Below are 22,589 nucleotides of genomic sequence, written 5' to 3' on the forward strand. Positions count from 1 at the left end.
TATACCTTACTGAATCACTGAGATACGGACATTAGCGGCTCAAGAACAAGAAGCAGCAAACATTATAACTATGAAGAGAACCCCCTCGGCAAAGGCTAAGAACCCTCCTCAAATCTGATGGATTTCATTAGCAAAAGTGAAAAGGCTTCAAGTTGGTTATGGCAAGAGGAGAGTAACACAGAGCACCCCAGCAGACCCTACTCTTCCAGGTTCTACCCCTAACCCATCTCCAAGGTCTGGAAAAAGAACAATACTCTTCCCAACTGAAGACCCCATGCATTTCTAAGACTTCTCAAGTAGGAAGCATCTTCCAACTCATGTATTTCATAGTCTCAAATTTCAGTTTTTCTGAGCTACCATATATTTTAGTTTTTGTAAGGAATAACAAAACACCCCCTTAAGAGTTGAGAGCAAATTCATCAAGAATATTTAGATGCTAAAAATAAAAACAGTAAATTAAAAACAAGCCTTGTCTAAATTGTTTTTGAAGGTAGACAACTACATTGTTGTGAACCAAATAATAATAAAAGGAATAAAAAAACACAAAAGCAGGTTAGTGTGGGATTACAATCCACTGCATGCCCATTGTGCCATCCTATCCTTCCGCAGGATCAACTCAGACCACCACAGAAGGCAGGTAGGTTATTTGCACCCTCAGTTACACTGTGCAAAACCAATTCAAACCCTCTTACTGCTCTCAATGAATAGTAAGCAGTGTCTTGACTCAAAAAAAGGTAAATGTGACGATTAAAAAGATAACTAAAGATAAAAGATAACTAAAATTATTAAAAAGATATTTTTTAAAAGAATTAAAAAGATCATTTTTGAATATAAAACAAAAGAAACAGTATAGATTTCAAAGTTAAAAAAAAAAAAAAAAACACCTTGAGCACGGTTACATAGTACCCTAAAGAGGAACTAACAAATCTTACCTATGCTTACTGTTTTTTTCCAGACTGTTTTCCAAATATTTTTCAACTTAAAATTAAGGGGTTTTAGGGCTCTACATTTGCATGAAGATGCTTTGTGAATTAACAAATGAACCCTTCGCTAGGTGTCTTCCTGTGTCTCCTTCAGCTAAATTTACACTGAGTTGGAAATGCTTTTGCATTTATACACTTACATTAAAGTATTTTAAAATAACCTTACCTATTTTACGTCTGCTTATCTTGTCTGACAAATTTCTTACTTGATAACGCAAGTCTTCAGAATCATCTGAAATTACATTCAAAAAACCATCACAATAGGCATTTACTACTCCTGACTTTTATTCAATATATCTGCTAGAAGAAGAATGTAATACAAGCAGAAGTCCCAATATCAGTGTTCCCACCAACATTTTTTCTTTAAAGATATACAAAACCCAGGGTAGCTGAACTGTATATGTGGTTTCATATCAAGAATCAAGTAGACACGTAATTCTACTGATTGAAGTGCTAGGTTGTTCACCTTCACACCCCTCTAGTATAACTTTAGAACAAACTTATTACCAGAACACCCACAAAACCAGATCTCTCAAAAAAGCACTGCATAAACTAAATACCATTTACAACTGGATCTAAAACTAAGGAAAAGAAGACTTTCTGCCCCCAGGATTCATATTCATTATGACACGATGTTCAACTTGCATAGGGAAACTACTTAGAGAACCAAAATATTTTAGGTGAACATGCCTTCATTACCTAGGGCCAGACACTTTGCTCTACAGTTGCCCGAAGCGATCCCATATAGTGCCACCACATGACAACACACCAAATTGGTACAAACTGAACCTAAAGGATTTGTTCAGTGTTTCGGAAGGACAACTTTATCCTGGTAGGCTTGATGCCAAGCCACGCAGTGCTTGTCCTTCTACAGCCAGCAAAACATGAGGCTGGCATATTGTATCATGTACTTGGGCAGAAATGGGATCGCAGCCAGTCCAATCTGCATTTCTTACTCTGAATAAACCAGAAGAGCAGAGATACAACAAAAATTACTGTACAACCTCAGCCTAAAAAGCTTATAAATAAAATGCAACAAAATACCAACTTTAAACATTACCTGAAGATTCATTATCCTGTTCACAACACTTACTTCTGGAAGTAAATTCATCACAATGTTCTAGAACAGGCCCACTTCAAGAAAAGAAAAAAAAATACATCTGCTTCAATATGTTACATATCAAAGGAACATTACAGTAGTACAAGGAATACCAAATTTAAGTTGTTGGGTTTTTTTTTCAGACCACGCAGTTTCTTTTTCTCCTTCTAAATGCCTTTCTGTAGTGATCAGACACTGAAGCAAAGGACTGCTAGTTAGAAATCACAGGTGTCTTTCATCAGCTGGTCCTCTACTCAGCCATCAGGCAGACAAACTAGTATTCACATCATCCCTCTAACCAGACCTCCTAAAAATCTCATGACTTTTCCTTTTTCCTCCCTCCCAGAAGGGACGGACCTTCTCCTCTCCTCTGTAGTGTTACCTTTCAAACAATTTTCTATAGACCATGATTATAAAAGTACTTTAAAGAAATCTTTTACATGCTTTGAGCAAAGGACAGTAACAAAGTTTATAATTTTAGCTAGATGTATTTTGCCATAAAGCCTTCCCCATAACACCGGGATGATTAACATATACGTGCACCTCCAGAGACTCTCCAGCAATCAAATCACTTTTAACAGGACTTGTCTTTATAGCCACAGCATAGTACGCCAACCTTGCCTCCTTCCCCATCTGCGGCTGCGTTGCATTGCCATTAAATAACATGCCAATAAAGTGCAACAGGTGAAAAGAGGTGTGCTCCACCCAAACTCCAAAAGGTGCGTTTGTTTCAATGCTTGATCAGCACGCCTATACCTTGTAGAATCACTTGGTCTAAAATGAAGTCTGCAGTAGGCTCACTTCAATCGAAATACTACAGTTTTCAGTAGAATTACAACGTAAGAATTTAATAAAGTCACAGCTTGCCACTTCTACTTGCTTTAAGGCGCCACTGCATGAAGGAGAAAGTATCTGCTTATCTATGTGCACAAACAAGAGTTTGGAGCATAGCTACTGTTCTGTACCCTACTTACCAGCAGCAACGCTACTAGTACAGTTGTTTTTAGCTTGAGAAGTGCTGATATTTCTGTTCAAAAATCACACGCTAATATGGAAGCAAGCCTCAAAGGAAAAAAAATCCCAGAAGGCAAGAAACATTGTGACATCTTCATCATGACAAAAAAGAACAGTTCCATTAGTATATTAACTGTGTTAGCAAGGTAACTCGAGCATGAATCATGATCCCTTTCTACTAGGTTCTATACTAGTGGAACACAGAGCACAGCAATTGCACCAGCATTGCACGGGGGGGATCGGGATTAAATACAAGTTTTACAGACAACACAGGAAATTACCTTTCACAACTCATAACTTTCACAGCTGCAGAGGAATCTCTAGAAGAGAAACAATTATTATGTTTACTGTAAGCCATTAATTTTACTTACTGCAGGGAACCATACAAAAAGATTTTCAAAAAACAAAGGAATGCAAAACAAACAAAAAGCCCACAAACAACAAAAACCACACCAAACACTGCAGCTGCTACTCAATCTCAAAAGTACACTTCAAAAATTCCGAATTTAAGTTTCCTTAGGCAGAAGCAGGCACTAGATTTGGAATCCACCTTTAATAGTAGGTTGCTAATTACACCACTTGGTTCCTCTAGTAGCTATTTAACCACTCTGAAACTGACACTTAGTTCAACTGCAATTACTGCTTAGAATTAACAAAATGTGTTTCATTATCTATCAAGTCATACCACATTTTTAAGGAATTAAATGAAAAGCTTACTGTAGTCTATGTTGCGCATTATGTTTTCTTTTGTTACTTTTTATTTTCACATCTGATTGCTTGTGTTTTTTTCTTGCCACCTCGTGTGCAGAAGAGCTGTCAGAATCCGTTGTATTTTGAGGCTCAGTGTCCTCAGGGTTTGAGGAAACACCTTTATGGGTTGTGTGATTAATCTTTTTGAGTGTCTTTCCTGAAGACTTAACCAACGATCTTTTCTTTTCAGAATTTTTCTTTTCAGAATTCTGTATGCTGTCTGTGAGACGCTGCAGTAGCTCTGCAGCTTTTACAGGAGTTTTGTTATAAACACCACGGAGCGATTCCAATGCATGCAATACATTCTTAGGTTTTTCAGACGAAGCCAGCTTCTGAAGTACAGAATTCTCTAATTTCTGACGCAGAGGTGAGGTAAACATTTCATTCAATTCGACTGGTTCTCTTTCAAGCCCTTCTTCACTGGATTCACTATCAGAGCTCTCCCCTCTTTTTAACTGAGGCTTTTTATTACTACTTTTCTTTGCAGATTTTTTAAGCTTTTTCCTTTGACTTTCTGCCCGTTTCTTAGACAGCTTATCTTTTGATTCTTGAAGTTTCTGCTTAGCAGTGTGTTTCTTGTGAATTGAATGCAGAAAAGCTTTTGAAGCAGACTGCAGATACTTGGAAGACTTGAGATTCTCTTTTGGAGATGGCATCTGCTCTTCATGATGCTCAGCTGAGGGCATTGGTGAATCCTCATTTGGCATCACCCTTTTTTTATGTTCTTCATCATATCCTTCTGTGTCCGATCCAGACAGTGACAACATCAGTTGCTCAGCTTCTGGTCCGCAGGACATCTTTCTGTGTCTTGGAGAGTCTTGATGAAGTGCATCCTTTTTAGATTTTCCTATCAATACATAAAACGCATTGACATGAATACCTTCTGTGCATAAAAACCTGAAGAAATGTGTTTACATCTAAAGACAAAAATAAACCTAAAGAATTATAAAAAAATGAAATACCACAAACAGTTTTTTCCCTAGCACTTAAAGTAGGCCTTTCTCTAATCCATAATATCTCCTGTATCTCTTAGCGGAGTAAGGACAGAAATGTCACATTCTATATCTGCTTTTGTTTTCAGTGCTTCCTCCTACAAAACCCTTCCGAAGTAATTCCTAAAAACTGAGCACTCAGTTTAAAGCACACATCTTAATCTGCTCTCTAGGGAGACAGGAGCAAAAGCTTTGTACCCATCTTCGTCTGCTCATAAGAAAAGGCAACACCGCTAACACTTTTTAACCTCCTAACAGGAAAAGGTTAAAAAAAACAACAGTGAAGACATTCTGTCTCACTGCCTTATATATACCCAAACTTAACTGTGTACCTGAAATGCCAATTAGGACTCCAATTATTTCCCTTATCCTCATTTCCCAACAGACCAACACAAAAATATTCAGTACTACGATTTGGAAGAAGTCTGAAGAACAGGTAAACAACTTACCCACATGTGTACTGCTTTGCTTTTGAGATTTAAGTCCATTTCCTTCACCTTTAGAGGAGACTGGATCTGACCGTGACATTCCTTTGAAGTCATGTTGCACTCTGACATCCAAATTGTCCATTTTCTGTTCAGTAAGTGCTTCAGCCTCTACCCTCCCAGTCTTGCCTTTCTTACCTTCTGTCTTTTCCTTTTCAGAGGACTGAGATTTCGTAACAGGGGTTGCAGAGCCATCTTTTTTGGACTTGTTATTCTTCTGGGGTATTGAAAACCAAGAATTAGAAGACAGACCATCTGATTCATCGATTAAAAACTCACATTCACTCTCTAGTTCTACGTCCTCATCGTTTACAACAGGAGGTGATGGTGGTGATATTGAGGCTGTATACCTAAAGAAAGGAGGGACAAAGTACTGACATCATTTGGGAGGAAAAGGTGAGTCTCAATCTTGTAAATCTAGTGATGACTGCAGAACACACAAACATGCTACAGGACATTCCCATTATAAAAGTCCATCGTTCATTACCCTCCATCTTCCAAAAGACCTGTTCTTCGTTGTTTCAGCTCGATATTCATACCTCATTATTTTTCAGGTGCTGGACAGTCAACTTCCTACCTAACCACTCCAATCTGCATTAGCTCTGAAAAAAGACTGCTGTGATCACTGCTAGCACTAGGCTGGGAGGGATAGAGGAACATCATCCAAGCAGCCAGCGATCAGGTTCGGAAAGCTAAAGCCCTTTCAGAATTACACTTGGCCAGGGACATCAAGGGCAACAAGAAAAGGTTCTGTAGGTATAGAAAGCTAGAAAGGGACTCTCTGTCGGAGATTTTAGTGATAGGACAATGGGGAATGGCTTTAAACTAAAAGAGGGTAGGTTTAGATAAGATATAAAGAAGAAATTATCTGAGTGGTGAGGCACTGGCACAGGCTGCCCAGAGAAGCTGCAGATGCCCCATGCCTGCAGGTGCTCAAGGCCAGGCTGGATGGGGCTTTGAGCAGCCTGGTCTGGGTGGAAGGTGGCAGGGGACTGGAACTGGAAGAGCTTTAAGGTCCTTCCCAACCCAACCCCTTCCTGTGATTCTATGATTCTAACTTCAGAATCATTTAAGATTTTCCTGAATCCTCCAGTCTACCTAATTGAAACACCTCACACTCCATCTGAAACACTTTTCAATAGCTGCATACAGTTTTACTGGCAGACAAACGGCAACGCAACAAACGGCATGGTTAAATCCTAACAGTGGCATTAAATCCTCCCTGCACAAAACATTCTAACAACTATTTAAATAAACCCTTTCTCAAGCTGGATTTTTCAGCTACAAATAACTATCCCAAAACATCCTCCCACACCATTTTTATAGGTAAAGGACATTGCTCCAGTACTTAGGACTGGATTGTTTTGTAAGCAAAGTGCATTTCACTGTTAAGCCTCAAAACAAACCTTTTCCCAACTGTCCCTGTTGTTACAGCTGCTAAGAAAGCTGAAGAGAAAGACGACTTCCGCTTCCGTACAGATGACACAGTGGTACGTTCTGCTCTCTGTGTGAGAGTCCGCTCATCTCTCCCAGTTTGAGGTCCTTCCAAACCGACAACTTCTGCATGGCTCTTCACCACAGCAGGAGTATTTTGGTCATCAAAATGTAATCTAGGTATGCAAAACAGCGTTCAAATATGATGCTATAAATTGAGTGCACATTAAATTATCTTGTGGATGCACAGATGCTCCCATTTTCTCCTGCTGACAGCACCTCAGTTTTTATGAATAAGCTTTCATTTTGGAATTTGATGGAACATGCATTAGCTGGGACCGCTCCCCAGGGTAGCAGGAAGCATTCGAATCGACAAAGCAACATGGGGTCAGCAAGGCAACGTGTGACTCTTGATCAAGGCAAGGGCTGCTCAACAAGACAAGTTCCTAGTTTTAGGAGAACATAACTAGGAGAATCATTAGGGTTCCCAGACCCTTGGTACACTCTCTTCCCAGAGGCACTTCATCATGCATCACTAGCCACCACTGTCATTCCCTCCTCTCTGTGACGTCCCCCCAGAGATTCAGCCCTCCCAAAAAGCTGGGATAACCAGCTACTGCTGCAGCTGGGATTGAAAGTTTCTGAAGGGGAGATAATGACTACAACTGAACCTGTCCTACTTTAGGTAGTATTTGCATATTCAGAGCAAGAGGAAGGATGACTGTTCATCACTGCTTTAACAAAGTTTCTGTTACTTTTAACGTCAACGCTGTCAACAGGACACTGCTGTGCACTGTAAATTCACTGAGAAGTCTAGAGACTATCCATCTGAGAAGCTGTTCATTTAGAGCACTGTACTGGGGAAAAAAAAAGAGTTCCAACTCATTCTGGAAGCCTTGGGTACTGCTCTTTTGGGAATTAATTCTTATCACCAGAATACCTTATAAAAAAAGAAAAAGGCAATGATGCCCCTTCTAAGCCTAGAAATTGAACTTTTCCTCCAACCTGGAATTATTTGCTTGAGTTCAGAATAGAAACTCAGTGACTGAAACCACCATGTTAATTTACCCTAAAAGGTGAAAAAAACATTCAGCTCTACTTACATATGTACAGGAGAACTTTTTGCTTCCTCCACAAGGAGAGGTGATCCCACAGCCCCATTATCATCCTCAGGATCCACGAACTCAGCAGGGCTTTTGCATAGTGCTTCGGCATCTTTTAATGTGTCACGAGCCTCTCCTTTAGACAAAGGGCTCTCTGTTTTCTTAGAATCAGCTGCATAACCGTGTATTGCAGGCGTCAGGTAGGATTTGTGCAGCCCTCCTGCCATGTATAATAAATAGGTTTAGTTCTTCTACTCAAAAGCTTATAAAATACCAATAGTTACCCCAAAACCTTAACTTAATAATAGTGCTACCAACCTTGGCTACTGACAGTATCTGGTGGTGATGCGCGTACGGATGCTGAAGAAATACAGGTTCTCTTCACCGAGTTTGTTAACCCTGCATTTGACTGCCAGATTCAATGGAGAATAACAAGACAAGCAAAGGAAAATGTTTGACAAAGCAATGGTATTCTGACAAGAATATACATTTCTACAGAAAACAACAATTTTCTTCCCTTAATTCTTACCCATTTAAAGCACAGTTCTGTTTTAATTGAACACTTCAGTTTTCTATTATGTAAGACTTCCTAAGACTAACTGTAAATTCCACACAGGTATAACAGCGCACACACAAAAATCAATTTGCAGCGTTGAACAGACATCCTGCCAGCCCACAGGCAAGATATTTATTCTTTCCAGTACTAATTTAAACAATTTAATTCACCTTTATTATATCAGGCTGAAGTTTTGCACAAATTCATTTGAGATTATACAGCATTCTAACATCAGACTGAAGTAAACAAATGCCATTATAAAGACTGTCTGGTTTTAACACTATTAACAGAACATCCGATTTTTACAAAAAATGCTAGAATCCAAGTATTGAAACGAGACAGAATGGGCTGCAGACAAACCAGATTTGCGTCATTCTTTCAGACAATAATAAGTTCGCTGATTTGTTTCCACTCCTCCCCAATGTCACAAAGTTATTTTACGCATAATAACTGTTTATCAGGAGCTGGCTTTTCAAAGGAACTAGAAGTTCCTTTTATACAAGGATAGTCTTTCAGTTTTACTGTCCATCTGACAGCAAAGAGCTGAGTCTATACATCTGGTAAAGTGACTGAAAGCAACTCCAATACAGTCCAAGACAGCCATACCCACCATCAGTTATAAAGCAATGTGCTTCAACCTAAGAGTACAAGAAATTTAACTATTTTATTGATCCAAATGCATACCCAAAGCTACACAGTGATACGTCCGTAACTAACTTACCCTTTGGCTCTGTATTGAAGTCCTCGTTTGGTTTCTGCCAACAGGAGTTGAGCAACAGGCTGTGCATGGAGAGCTTATTGTAAGTTCACTATCACAGCCTATAAAGAAAAAGCTATAAATAGGGGATACTTGGAATCACACTGATTTTAACAAGTTACTAAGGCTTTTTACATTCAAGTAAATGTAAACAAGAAAGAAACCAGCTACTCAGGAAAAAGATTATACAACAGCTTACACAGGTTTAATGGACTGCAAAGGGGGCACCATTAAAGACTGACAAAAACTTTATTTTAACCATTTTATTTCTATTAATTTACCACTAAATACGATATGAGAAAGAAATTATTATTTAATCAGCAAATTAAGCAAAATGTCAAATAAAACCTTACTTTCAAAACAATCCTGAATGAATTTCAATACATTTTGACCTGGTTGTATATCAATCTTCTTTCTAGAAAGAGGAAAAAAAATTAAATAAAAAATACTAAACATTTTTATCCTAGCAATATAAAAGTACATGCAGCAAACACTTCAGTTATTGCTACTTAATATTTTATGTTATTATTTCCACTAGTCCCAACTTTAATAAATCTCATCTGTTCCCATACGCAGATATCAGCAGAGAAACTTGTCTCTATGAGGATTCCAGGAAAAAAAGCCCTGCTGTCACGAAACGTGGTACAAATGAGGAAATATCTCTCCACAGAAGAAAACATACAAGTATTACAACAATCTTCAGGTAAAAGAACTTTGGGATGAATAAAGATTCTGGCTTGAAATAAATAGACTTTAAAAATCAGCCCTGAAGTAGTATTGCCTGCATGATGATTCAGCCTCAGCAGACCCAGAAAATGAAACGTGTAGTTGTACATCTACCCCTTCAGACAACAAGTCACCCTTTGCTTTTCTTCCTACCACTTAATCTGCAGTTACTCCGTGCTTCTACAAAAGCTTTGGAAGTAGGAACTGGCTTGTAGCACAAAAACTGTAAGCAAGTGAACACCTCAGCTGCTTGGAATACCATTCTATATCCCCCCATCAAAATTAACATGGGGGAAGTAATCCAACAACTGGTCCATGTTGATCAAAACCAAAATAAAATGAAAACACCACGGACCATTTTTCCCGTAATTATTAGAAGCCTGTAAAAACAGGTAATTTGGCACATTTGGTAAGCTCACGAAACGCATGTCTAAAAATTGACTCCAGTAACAAAAAGCTTGCTGACTTCTGGCATGCCTTTAAAGACTGCAGCACTACACAAACTCATCTTCCACATTTCGCAGCAAGGACCAAACAACTAAAGCTGGAACTCTGGGTGGGCTTCATTTCTCTGCCTCCTGAAAGGCACGGACTGCTATCGCTGCACTCAGGTAGTCTAGTTAGGAGTAGCTTAGGTTTATACACACCACAATCTGTCCCTTCAGCAGAAGAATACTGAGGAAATCCTTTCTGCTTTGTCCCCCAGCACAATTTACTCCTCCCACCACTGAGAAATATAGAAAGGTTGAGAAATATCATATAATCAGCTTAAGATGCACCCAAGAGTTTTAGCATTAAGCTCATACAAATAAATCAGCATAACTTTCCCAAACTATTGTATCTAAGATTAAAACCGTAAGTGGAAATTACCCTCCTCCATGGCAGAATCTTGCTCTGTAGTCTTTTTTGAAATGATCCTGTTAAGAAATAAGAATCAGCTTTTACTAAGCATGCTGCTAACAAGCAAATGACCAGCCTCCTGTTTCTCATGTAAAGGAGTCCCGGAAGACTTGATTCGTCTGAAACTAGTGTAAACAAAGTCATTCGAACAGCAGACAAGACTCTAGCCATCTCTTACCACAACTAGCACAGTAATTATTCAGGTGACAGTAAGTTATAAGCCACCGAATGAAATAAAACCTACTGAACTAGCAACAGGCAAAGACAGTAGAAGAAACAAACAATAAGGAAGGGCGAGTCAAGATTTAGTGAGCAGAGTGCAGTTTTTCATCAACAAAATGTTTCAAAAAACGTTTAAATGTTTAATGGAATAAACAGTTATGATCTCTTCACATGTGTAAACCTGCTGAATAAAGCGTACGTGCAGTGTGGAGATTGTGTAGCGCTAATACAGCAGAACTCAGTACACTTTTGCCTTACTGAAAATACCTGGGACCCTTCTAAACGTTTCTCGATATTATGTCTCGTGAAAATAACCAAACCCAAATAATTTATTCCAACTTCTCGGCGTAAAACAGCTGGAGGAAAGGCTAGGCCACTCGGATAACCGACTGACAAGAAGCCGTCGCTTCAGAAACGCCCGGAGCCGAACCACCCCACAGCACGCCACCGCCTCAGGCTCCGGGTTGCTCCCCGTGAGGTACTGCGCGGTGTCACCGGGCGGCACGCCGCCTTCCACACAAAATAACCAAAGATGCCCGCAGCGGCTACAAAGTTTTGAGCTTTTAACGAAGTTTAACGCCTTATTCGCGACTAATATAAGGACTTTACAGGCGTCACGCGCCTGACAGGACGCAGCCGTGGCGGGGAGACGCCCCGCCGGCCCGCCCGCCCCTCAGCAGCGCCGTGAGGAGAGGCCGCCGGCCGCCCCGCCGCTACGGACCGACCGCCCCCCCCGCCCCCTCGTCCCCTCCCCGGTTCCCCTGCCGCCTCACCAAGCCCTCCGCCATCCCGCGGCGCCGCCACGACGAAAACGCCGGCCCCCGAGCCCCGCCGCCGGCCGCCGCCGCCGCCCCTGCCCCCCCCTTAGCGCCGCCGCTTTCAAACCTCGGCAGCGCGCGCGCGCACCCCCAGCGCAGCCGCCTCACGCCATTGGTCGGCGGCCGCCGCGCGCCACCGGCGGCCGTTGCTTCGCGCGCAGCACCGCCCCATCCCCCGGGCGTTTACCGCGCCTGCGCAGCAGCCCCCCGCCACACTGCCCTGAGGAGAAGCAGCGGGAGGCGGCGCCTCGCCGCGGCGCCGAGTGCTGCGGAACGGCTGCCCGCGGCGGGTCGGGGCGTTGTCCTGCCAAAATGTGGCTGAGGAGCCACTGCTGCAAGAGCTGCGGCAGTTTGTGGTGTCTAATGGCCAGCCCCAAACTGTGTCATAGAGTACCTCGAGGTGGAAGGGACCCATAAGGATCATCGAGCCCAACTCCTGGAATTAACATAAGGCTAACTCCTGGAATTTAACGTAATGCTTTTTACCACACGGTAGCAAACGGCAGGCTGAGTGCTGCCTTGCTGTTGTCAGCCTTCCCCAGGGAAGGTGCAGATAAATCTTTTCCACTGGCTTTTCTGCATCACTCAATGGCAAAGTCAAGTTCTGCCAACAAAACCCAAGTGTACAAAAATCTGCCAACTTTTAGCCAAAACCTACGAACATGACCCTGTCCCCTACCACGCTTAGAAATCACACAGTTACTTTCAGACTTAAAATCACACAGTTACTTTCAGACCCCTGTCTTCTGCTATAGCTGGTCAGCAGCTGTATGATCCACCACAGCTCACCTTATGGGATAATTACATACTCATCTTACACATATATGCAGCCGAGGAACAAAAAAAAGGTCATGAAGTAGTTCAACAAAAACCAAAACACTGATTTGGTGTTTGCTTGCCTTGGTTTTGGCAGCAGCAAGCACCAAAACACTGAGCCCTGTCATCCCTATTAGTTCTGAGCACTACAGGAAGGCCAGAAACCAAAGTTAAACATCACTGTTCTGAGAAATTTATGGAAATTTCACCCCTCATTTCAGCAGTACCAACGTTTCACTCCTGAACTACCATCTCCTTTCACATTGTGTTTAAAGACTTCCGTATATTAGCTCTTTCACAAAGAAAAATCTTCTTTTCCTATGTGCACGTTAGAAAGTTGATTTATCCTTGGCAGCTACAAACAAGTGTAAGCAGGTTTATTTCCAACATCACTTATGGCATCCCATTTCCTAAAGAAATTCCAACTCTAATTTGATAGTCTCAACATTAAAATGTGTTTTCACAGAGAAAAAATAAATACCACTTGGGAAGCAGCTAAAAGCACAGCTTTCCCAGCCTGCACGTAGCCTATGACAAGTCATAAAAATCAGGCTGTTCTACCACCACGTCCTGGTGACATCCCTCACAGTAACAATGCAATTTTGTACCAGTGTGCTCATCCTCCGAACACTTACCCTTGAGCAAACTGAGGGGCACAGCCTTGTACAGCTCACTGGAAAAGGTCCGTTTTAATCCACTCGATCTGGTTCCCCCGACGATTGCACACCAAGAAGAGCATATGCTGACCTAAAAGTAAGCACTGAGACTTCCTCTTAGAGGCGCTGCTTTTTTGCCCCCTCACCAGGACAAGCTCTCTAGCTGACGCTGACGCAGAGCAGGGGAGAACAACAGGCGTGGGGGCGAGCAAGAAAAAAATCAACCACCAGCACATCTGATAACCAGAAGATACTGAGAAGCAGCATGGAGCAGCCTGTGGAAACTCCTCAGCCAGCGCCCCGGCGAATCTCCCAGGAGAGACAGAGGATCACAGGTCTGCCGCTGTACTTCCAAGGTTACCTGTCAGTCCGGCACTTGAAATCCCAGGTAAGGTGCACGGTCCCAGAGAGCAGATACGTTTAAACATTTCCTCAAAACATTATCGCTGCATATCTGTTCATGATGGTGGTGGGAAATGTTTCTCGGTGCTGGCTGATGCAAATAGGTGCACTGAAATAGTGGTATCAGCTTAATTTGTGCTTTTATTTGTTTCTGTTCATATTACTCAGGGGAAAAAAAGGAAAATAAATTATGTAAGGTAACCATCGATATCTCCAGGATCCCATTATAACTGAACCATAATTATAATATTATAATTATATACCTGCTGAAATGTGGATTGATTTTGATCAATTTCATAGCTACCAGCACAGTGAAAAGCTAATGCAATATTTTTAATACTGAGACATGGTTAGATCGCTCCAGTGCATAATCTAGTTACTGAATGCATCCTGAAATCTTCAGGGACACACCACCTGAAGTATATATGAGCTGTGCTGCATCTCTTTTTTCTTGTCGGTATGAGCTGATGATTTCACATAGGTGGACTAGCTTGGAAACAAAACAGAGTGTTTTGTTTTTGTCCCGGGATTTTGTTATTATTAAGACACAAACATACAAACGCCTCCATGCTTTTATCTGTGCTACTACTGTTGAGTCTGTTCAGAGCATGACCCTATATTAAGCTGATCACCCTTTTTTAGCACTTGATAATGACAATCCCTATACTTAGTGTTACAAAGTAATTTTTACCCTAGCCATACCTACACTCAAGTCTCTGTAGGTGCAGAGGAAGAAAATAGAAAAAAATATGAGTTATGCTGTGCTAAAGGTAGATATAATCAAGAGACCAAAATAGCACTGTGGTTCACAAACGCAGGAACAAACAAGTACCACAAAAAACAGGAACTCCAAGAAACAAAAAGTAGACTGCTAATCTTGCTGTTAATTTTTCTGCAGCACTAGAAATTATTCAGTGCCTTGGCTTGCCTTGTTGTAACAGGGCACAACAATAATACGCACCAATCTGAAGAGATTTACATGGGCTGGGCAAGTTGTATTATCATTTATAAGAATCCAGACACTCAAGAATAAATATATTAAAGGCTGTGAAACAATTACAAATGCTCCTGGGCAACTACTACTATGTCTCCATAGAGCAGAAAGCCTACATTATAAAGTGCAGTTGAAAACTTTCCCGTAACATCCAGCCCTGCTCCAAGCAAGCATTCACAGGCTTCATTAATTTGCTAGGGACAGACGGTTTAACAAGGGCATTTACACCTTAATAGCACACTGCAGTGCTCAGAGGTTGGGGTCCAGAGGCTGAACACTGTACAGAATCTTACACCAGCAACTTGTCAGAAAACACCAGAAAGACTAGTTAGGAGCTAGCAGGACAGGGAGCAAGGACTGCCAGCAGGATACTTAAGGAAAAAATTGTTCACTTTAATTCATACGACCTAGTGGACTTCACTAGTTACTTCTTTCTCCATTTTTGTGGATATGTCTAACTTTGTGTCAAAGAAAATCCCCAAACAAAACAAAATAAACACAAACACAAAACAAGTAAGGAAACTGAAAACTAGAACAGAACTTCTGTGTTACAGGTTTGTGTTCCCAATACCACATCCCATAAGAGTTACGCTTCTTGGGGTATCAGGGTTGCAAGAAAATGGAGAAGAGTACAGAAAGCTTTCCCATTACTTGGGTATGACTGTATTAGGGAACAGTAAGAAGAGTCAGACAGTCATACTTACTTTGGCATGATGTTGCTCTATGAGCACGCGTAACTTAAAGACAAAGCATGCAAAATACCACTTTGAATACAGGAAATCCGGTTAATAGGTCATACTGCTCTCACGATCCATGATCCTGTCCCTATAGCAAGTAAACTGGCATGATCAAAATTATATGCAAATTGACACTTCAAGGGAATATATATTTTTTTTCCCATTCCTTTTAAGTCCCCTGACAAATGCTAAAAACATTTAATTTAATTAAAATGAAAGCTTTCTAGTTCAATGCCAAATTAGGATAGGAGAGAAAAAAGCCTAGAGCTTCTTTCTGTTTCTACCTATCAAAAAATATTTAATAACTTTTTTTTTCATAAAGTACTTAGAAAATAAATATATACATGATCTTTAAAACACCAGTTTAAAAGTACATGACATTTTTTCTTAGCAGTTCTTTTACTTTCAGCACTTTGTGGAAACTAAAAGATTGTATTGACAAACTGACGCTTCCTCCTCTACAACAGGAATTTAGAGTGTATTGGACAGAACTGAGAGGAACTGTGCTCTTCTTTTACGATGATAAGAAAGCACCAACAGTGAGTAGCATGCTATCTTTGTAACCGCACGTTGTGTGAACCGCATCAGTTATTTTCATGAAGTAATCCCTATGTACCCAAGACACCTCTCAGTGCCCTTTCCCCTCTCCCACCTGCATAGTCCAGAAAATAGTACTCAAAGTTGTAGCAGAAAGACTGAAATCAAAAAAAGACAGTGAAACAAACAACAGCATTTGAATCTGCCTCATTAAAGAAAAAAGCAATTATTTTTTTGGCACCTAAGCTACAAATGTATCCAAATTGCTCCATAATGTTACTGCATGCTCTTTCCTCAACTGTGCACAAGAGTAAAACTGTATCTTGGTGTGTAACATGACTTTCCTCTATGCAGCTGATACAAACTTTGGTATGATCATAAAGTATTGTGGCTGTTGGTTTAGCTGAAGTCACAAAGCAAGTACTTGGAGAGGTCTCTTGGCTTTAATGTGTAATTATGAAGACTAAGATGGGAAAAATCCAGAAGGCATGGTGTGGGTGCAAAGAGCTTTTGTAAGCAGAAACAAGGGACTGAGCTTTGAAATGTCTGTCAGTGAAATTTAATCCAAGATCTAGAAAAAGTTTCCATGCATTTTCTTCTAAACAAATTTCTTTGAAGAGCAGCTAGATTTGGGGTGAAAATTACAACCTGTGTTATTTCTTTTTGTTGCTTCCTTAGTACTCACAGAAGCTAGATATATCAGCTTTGACCTCAGCAACCAGTATTTATCCAAACGAAAATGACTCGTCACAGTTCATCCTGACACTGTCAAATGAGGAACTAGAAGTGAAGGTAAGAAAATGAAAGACATGATTTGTAAGCTGCTTGGTGCTTTACCCCATCTGTCATGGATATTCAGGTCTCCATTCTGACGTGAGAGTAGAAATGCCTTCTTTGGTGTGGCCAGGCACCAAAAGGCAGCCAAAGAGGGAGGCAGTGCTGAGGAATCTAACACCAGGGAAACTCCCCCTCAAGACATCAGGCAGTTTTCTCTGGAGTATCTGAGAATATAAAGTGAGCAAAGAATTGAACCTAAAAAAAAAAAAAATACACAAAAGAAGTCAGGAAGTGTCCCCCTGAAAGGCTGAGGCCATCTGTAAAACCAAGAAGGGCAATAAAATATCTGATCAGCCCCTTGCCACAGCTCAAAAGCCATAATAGAGATTACAGAGCTCAGGGACTACCTTTGCAGTTGAGACTCACCTACCTCCTTAGCTTGGCCTTCCGTTTGGATCCACACGCCTTACTCCTTTTACTCCAACAGAGCCCATGATTTCTTTCCTTCCCACTTCCATCCTCTCTCACTAATTGAACTTGGAGCAACTGGGGAAGTGCAATGCTTCAGGGTGTGATGTAGCTTGGCAGGAGGCTCATTTCCAGGCAAGGTACTTCTAAAGGGATGAAAGTTATCTGAACATGAAAATATCGTACTTTGTTTGCTGCGGTTGTTCTTACACTGTCATTCTCTGTTCTCTCAGGCTGATAACTGTGAATATGGAAAAGAATGGAAGGGTTTTATTCTCACCGTAGCAAAGGTAGGGAAGGGTTTTGTAGCTCAATGTCGAAAGTGTGCATAAGGGGTCTTTGTGCATGCAACAAGTTGTCTTCCACAGGCATAAAGCTTTGCTTCTAATGTGCTTGCACACACTAAGCTGCCTGCTCATCCCCCGAAGAGAGCAAAATTCAGGCTGATTTCACCCCAGCTCATCTGCCATGGTATTTAATCAGACACAGCTCCCAATCCACTGTTTGCTGTCTGGGGAGGAAAGACTTCTAGCATAAGACCATCTCCTGCACCTGTGAAAAGGGAGCCTACTCTGAGAGAAATAACTCCTTCAACATTTGATGAAGAAATAAGTGAAGAAATGGCTGAACTGCACACCTGAGAGAACCCCTTGAGCCCTGTGTTTTATTCTACTGGGGAAAAAAAAAGTCAATCTCCCACCAGCCTTCACGTGGCACTTAGGAAGAGGTGGAACCGTATCTGATGTTTCCCTATTATTCTGAACAGCTAGCACTGTCCTTCCTCTGGGGCTCCTTTTATTGGTCTAACAGTCAAAACTCACAGCACTTTGCCAGCTGTAATAGTTTGAAAATGGAAAGAAAGAACTTAGGTCATTTTATCTCTGGCTTTATTTCTCTCAGTCTCTTTAGATAGCCAAACAACTTTTCTCCCCTTTCTTATATGCATGGGGAGTCCTAGGTGTCATCTACATGTTTAAGAAAAGATTGCTAATAATTACTGTGGAATAACTGTGCTATAATCATTTTATGTAAATTCATTCTTACTCATATGAAAGATCTTAGTTAAACGCACTTTGAAAAGAGCAAGACACTCTTTAATAACGACCGGTAGAAAATAAAGGAAATTTCTTCACAGATTACTTTATGTTGGTGTAGCTGAATCACTTAAAAAGCTGAGGTGAGCTGAAATAGATTAAGTTACATTTATGTAGCCTTTTGCAGTATAGAATCCCTGATATTTTGCAGTTGTTCACACTGTTCCCACTTTTATCAGTGCACACCTCTGGTAAATCAGAATACAGATGTATTTGCTCTACTATTTTAACAAAAACAGATGTGCAGCATCGTATTCAAAGCAGCATACCCAGACCTTCCAGATTATCACACTTGCTTAAACTGAGTAGGAAGAGCGAGCTCTGCATGGCAGCTACATTCTGGAGATTGCTGTGATGGCACAGAAACAGTTGCTCACAACGTTTGTCCGTTCTTTTCATTTGTAACTATGCTGTTCCTTTCTAGTTGTCAGTTCCACCAGATGAGTTGTTACTACCTGAACAACTTAGGAGAATGCATGAAGTACTAGAGAAAGAAAAGAAAAGAAGGATCATGCTTGATGACTGTTCCAGCGCATCCCTGAATAACGAAAGCCTTCCCAGCAAGAACGACAGCAGTACAGTGACTGCTATGCCAGCGTAAGCTCTGACAGAAGCATGCAAACCCCAGCCTGACTAGAGAGCCTTCCCTTCTTTCCGAGTATTGTTTTCAAAGAGAGGTTCAAAATTCAACTGTTATACAAGGGTTTTAAAATATTCAATGAACAAAATCTACCTTAAGGCCTTTTAGAGATTTTGTAAGGGAAAGATTACTCGTGCAGCTTTTCCACAATGCCTTTTGTTTTGAAAAGGTTGAGCGTAGCATATTGCTACACTTGATAAACCTTTTAGAAAAACCACATGTTGGACTGGTATATCTGCCCTTCTGAGAACATGCTGATTACCCTTCAAAGTAATTCCATGTTGCTCTTCTCACATTTTTTGCAAGGGTCCATAAAGCAATATATCTGAACAAACGTGCCACTTCCTCCATGAGAAGGGCAGAGCACTGCTGTCCTGAATTATGCTCCTGTAATAGCATTATTCATCAAGAGTCCTTCAGATGTCATGCCCCTTGGCAGCCATGGCTAATTGCCTTGGGTAAGCCTAGCATTGTTAAGAAGCATCAGCCTGGTAGAGCACATCTCTTGCCGCAGCTTGGAATGACACGGTCTTACTTGTGTAACTTGCATTCATGCTGTTTCTCCCCTCCCTTCTATGCAGCTGCTTCTATGCAGTATCTCGGAAAGAAGCGACAGAGATGTTGGAAAAGAATCCTTCGTGTGGGAATTTGATTCTGCGTCCTGGCAGCGACAGCAAGAACTACGCAATCACTGTCCGACATGGGCTGAAGTAGGTTGAGTCCATAATACATTATTTCACAACTAGTACATACTGCATTAAAAGCTGAATTCATAATACCCAAAGTTGACATGTGAAGCATATTCCTCACCTTCAGACTATTTTGAACAAGGCAAACGGGGCAAGAAGGGCATGGGCCTGAGACCAATTTGTCAGTTCTCTCCTCCTCCAAAGCCAGTTAGATTAAACAAAGCAATAAAGACCCACCAGCAAAAGCCAGTTTCCTTGGGAAAACACTTTCCCATCTGCTGTCCAGCCATGAAACCCAATCCTAAGAAATCTTCGTGCAGAATGAAAACCGAACAGGCCATATCCCTTCATAAAATGAATAAAGAAAAATGAAAAATATTTTCAAACAGTAACTTGGACTAGAAACACACCACATTTTAACTGAATCGCCCCATTTTAGCTTTGCAGAGTTTTAGAACAAGAGTCACCTGAGACACCGGGAAACGACATCTGCAATTCCCAGTGTTCCTAAACTATGACAAGAAAAAATGCATCTTGCCACACACCTTCAATAGGCTCTGGGGATATTACAGAACACATCCATTGCTCCTGCAGTGGAATTCATGACAGCAATGGTACATCATAAGTTATTTCATTTCTAGTGGCATATCAACTGTCGTTTCCTTTCCTTTCAGTGTCCCGTGCATAAAACACTACAGAGTGATGTCTAAAGAAACAAGTTACATTATTGAATTGGAAAGAAAGGTAAATGAGCGATTCCCTTGTTAGAGATTCTTAAGCAAGTGTAAGAAATATTACTTTATAGAAAGTGAGAAAAGCTACAGTAAATTCCTAACTATAATTTGTGAGAAAGTATGTATTTTACCTCTCTTTAGCCCATCTTTAGTCTTTTGCCTTAGTTTTCTTTAGTCTTTTGCCTCTGTTAGTCTAACTAACCTAAAGAAAAAAAAATCAAGAATTAGAAGAGGAAAAAATACCCACAACCTCTTCTCTTCTACCAAAAATATAATCAAACCACCAACACCCACAAAACACTCAAGATTGCTTTTTTTCTTTTTCCCAGTAATTCAGCCTTCAGTAATAAGTCTGAAGTGAGCTCTTATTGCAGCTAGAGGAAGTTCAAAGTGCACTTCATATAACTCTGAGAAATAAAAATAACTTAGTTGAGGTGCAATCAAGTGTGTATGGACCTTATTACTTGGTTCTAAATAGTTTTTTCCACTTTCCTTAAGACTTGTTTAACCAGTGGCCTGAGAAACATCCTAATGATTTGAAAAAGCATTTGCTGCTAAACTACCTGCTGAAAGAGCATCAGCAGTCATGGAAGAGCATGAAGGTGCACAGAGCTAAACCTCTTTTGGTTTGTTTACTCATATGATAGAAGGGAAGGAATTGTATGTTTGAGGATCAGCCTGGAGAAGACCTGGAGAAGTCTCCAGGGAGACCTTACAGCAGCCTTCCAGCGCCTAAAGGTGGCCTGCAGGAAAGCTGGGGAGGGACTCTTTGTCAGGGAGCATAGTGGTAGGACAAGGGGTAATGGCTCTAAACTAAAAAAGGGTAGATTTATAGATAAAAGGAAAAATTTCTGTACTCTGAGGGTGGTGAGACACTGGCACAGGCTGCCCAGAGAAGCTGTGGATGCCCCGTCCCTGGAGGTGCTCAAGGCCAGGCTGGATGGGGCTTTGGACAGCCTGGTCTGGTGGGAGATATCCCTGCCCATGGCAGGGCGGTGGAATTGGATGATCTTTAAGGTCCCTTTCAACCCAAACCGTTCTGTAATTCTATGATAAAAACATTACCATATGTTGCAGGGAGCTGTCCTAGACCTCACTGCGTCTAAATGCTAGGTGCAAATCCAGTACCAATTGTTCAAAGAACATTGCTAGGCACACCAGCCTGCCAGCATGTTTTCAAAATGTATTCTCTCTCTAACACATGCAGTATGATTTGTTTGGTGTTTTCTTTTTGTTTGTTTTGTTTTTCTGTGAAACAGGTGTCACTTGCAAGTCTTCAGGATGTCATCAATTACTTTGTGACCCAAACCCAAGGAAACCTGAAACCATTTGTCATGGAGACATGCCACAATGCTCTGCAGATGGCCCACAGTTCTGAAAGCAAAACATGGAAAAGTCCTGCTGAAGGACAGAGGCACAAGGAGGAGCTTACAGGAACTCCACTATTACAGCTAAGCTGAAAGCATTTCCCAGGCTATTATGTCACTATTTCTACAACAGCCTTGTTTATCCTAAATCAAGAATGTGATGCAGCTTCTCCCAGAGAAATTTATGAGATCTGGGGAGAACATCATAGTAGCTATCAAAAAAAGGGAAAATACTGTACATCCAAATAACCCCAACTCCTATAGAAAATTAAACTGGAAAAAGTAAAGAGTGGGGGAGAGGGCACATTGACACTGCAAAATGCATTGAAAAAATATTGTACCGAAATGAGGCAGTCAGCGTACGTGGGCTCAGTTCTGTCACTGGCTCACAGTGCAATAAACTCTATATTTAACAAACTTGTTTCTTTTCTATTCATTTGCAAGAGAATCAGTGCTGTTTAACCCATGTGGGCAGCAGGGATGCCTCACATCTACTGGGGCTTTGAGCATTGCTGGAGGGGTGCAATACCGGCCAAGCAGAAAATACAAGCCTGGATAGCCTAAACTGGAGGTTCTTGGTTCTCTGCAAGTTCACACACATCCCTTACAGCATCTTGAACATTGCAAATGGGGCATCTCACATGTTTTGCAACTGGGGGAGGGCATAAATTCAAGCACACTGACACATTTCCTGCCTAGCCATACATTCCCACCCCTTCTACATGCTAACAGGAGCATTCATCCGATCCTGCCATGAGCTAGTTCAGGGAACTAAACACAAATTAGCCGGTGTCCCTGCTGGTTAAGCTCTCCGAACCACCTCTCCATGGGCTGAGGCA

The 22,589-nt window shown here is 41.1% G+C and overlaps 3 protein-coding genes across 5 annotated transcripts in view; 1 reads left to right on the forward strand and 2 right to left on the reverse strand.

The window, feature by feature from the left end:
* Positions 1-11,914, reverse strand: part of CENPC (centromere protein C) — a 28,362-nt gene extending 16,448 nt beyond the window's left edge. Inside the window, exons 1-12 of one of the 2 annotated variants that reach the window (XR_004780384.2) lie at positions 11,795-11,869; positions 10,770-10,816; positions 9,527-9,588; positions 9,138-9,235; positions 8,179-8,269; positions 7,861-8,080; positions 6,730-6,933; positions 5,288-5,673; positions 3,814-4,693; positions 3,378-3,416; positions 2,044-2,117; positions 1,150-1,215 (exon numbers count right to left, since the gene is read on the reverse strand). Coding sequence is in view for 1 of the 2 variants with exons in the window: in XM_035557478.1 (XP_035413371.1) it covers positions 1,150-1,215; positions 2,044-2,117; positions 3,378-3,416; positions 3,814-4,693; positions 5,288-5,673; positions 6,730-6,933; positions 7,861-8,080; positions 8,179-8,269; positions 9,138-9,235; positions 9,527-9,588; positions 10,770-10,816; positions 11,795-11,809 (2,182 nt within the window). In the remaining variant the exon portion in view is untranslated. Of the gene's footprint in view, positions 1-1,149; positions 1,216-2,043; positions 2,118-3,377; positions 3,417-3,813; positions 4,694-5,287; positions 5,674-6,729; positions 6,934-7,860; positions 8,081-8,178; positions 8,270-9,137; positions 9,236-9,526; positions 9,589-10,769; positions 10,817-11,794 lie in introns of both variants that reach the window. The other variant, XM_035557478.1, reaches the window with a different exon arrangement.
* Positions 11,915-13,329: 1,415 nt separating this feature from the next.
* On the forward strand, positions 13,330-21,843 carry STAP1 (signal transducing adaptor family member 1). Its single transcript, XM_035542052.1, has 8 exons — positions 13,330-13,699; positions 15,912-15,983; positions 16,660-16,773; positions 17,460-17,516; positions 18,745-18,917; positions 19,542-19,670; positions 20,324-20,393; positions 21,643-21,843. Exons 1-8 carry the CDS (start codon positions 13,577-13,579, stop codon positions 21,841-21,843), a joined length of 939 nt encoding a protein of 312 aa, XP_035397945.1. The 5' UTR covers positions 13,330-13,576.
* Positions 16,521-22,589, reverse strand: part of UBA6 (ubiquitin like modifier activating enzyme 6) — a 42,422-nt gene continuing 36,353 nt past the window's right edge. The window contains exons 36-37 of one of the 2 annotated variants that reach the window (XR_007708179.1): positions 17,189-17,467; positions 16,521-17,013 (exon numbers count right to left, since the gene is read on the reverse strand). The gene's annotated coding sequence lies outside the window, so the exon portion shown is untranslated. The remainder of the gene's footprint in view (positions 17,014-17,188; positions 17,468-22,589) is intronic. The other variant, XR_007708178.1, reaches the window with a different exon arrangement.

The sequence above is a fragment of the Cygnus atratus genome, chromosome 4 (assembly GCF_013377495.2).
Source record: "Cygnus atratus isolate AKBS03 ecotype Queensland, Australia chromosome 4, CAtr_DNAZoo_HiC_assembly, whole genome shotgun sequence".
In the NCBI taxonomy this organism is placed as follows: domain Eukaryota; kingdom Metazoa; phylum Chordata; class Aves; order Anseriformes; family Anatidae; genus Cygnus; species Cygnus atratus.

Bases quoted from the DNA above. Each gene is read 5' to 3' on its own strand.
- STAP1 (XM_035542052.1), top strand. From the start codon at position 13,577: ATGGAGCAGCCTGTGGAAACTCCTCAGCCAGCGCCCCGGCGAATCTCC. The intron at 17,517-18,744 runs GTAGGGAAGGGT...GTTCCTTTCTAG, and splicing joins TTATTCTCACCGTAGCAAAG to TTGTCAGTTCCACCAGATGA. The intron at 18,918-19,541 runs GTAAGCTCTGAC...CCTTCTATGCAG, and splicing joins ACAGTGACTGCTATGCCAGC to CTGCTTCTATGCAGTATCTC.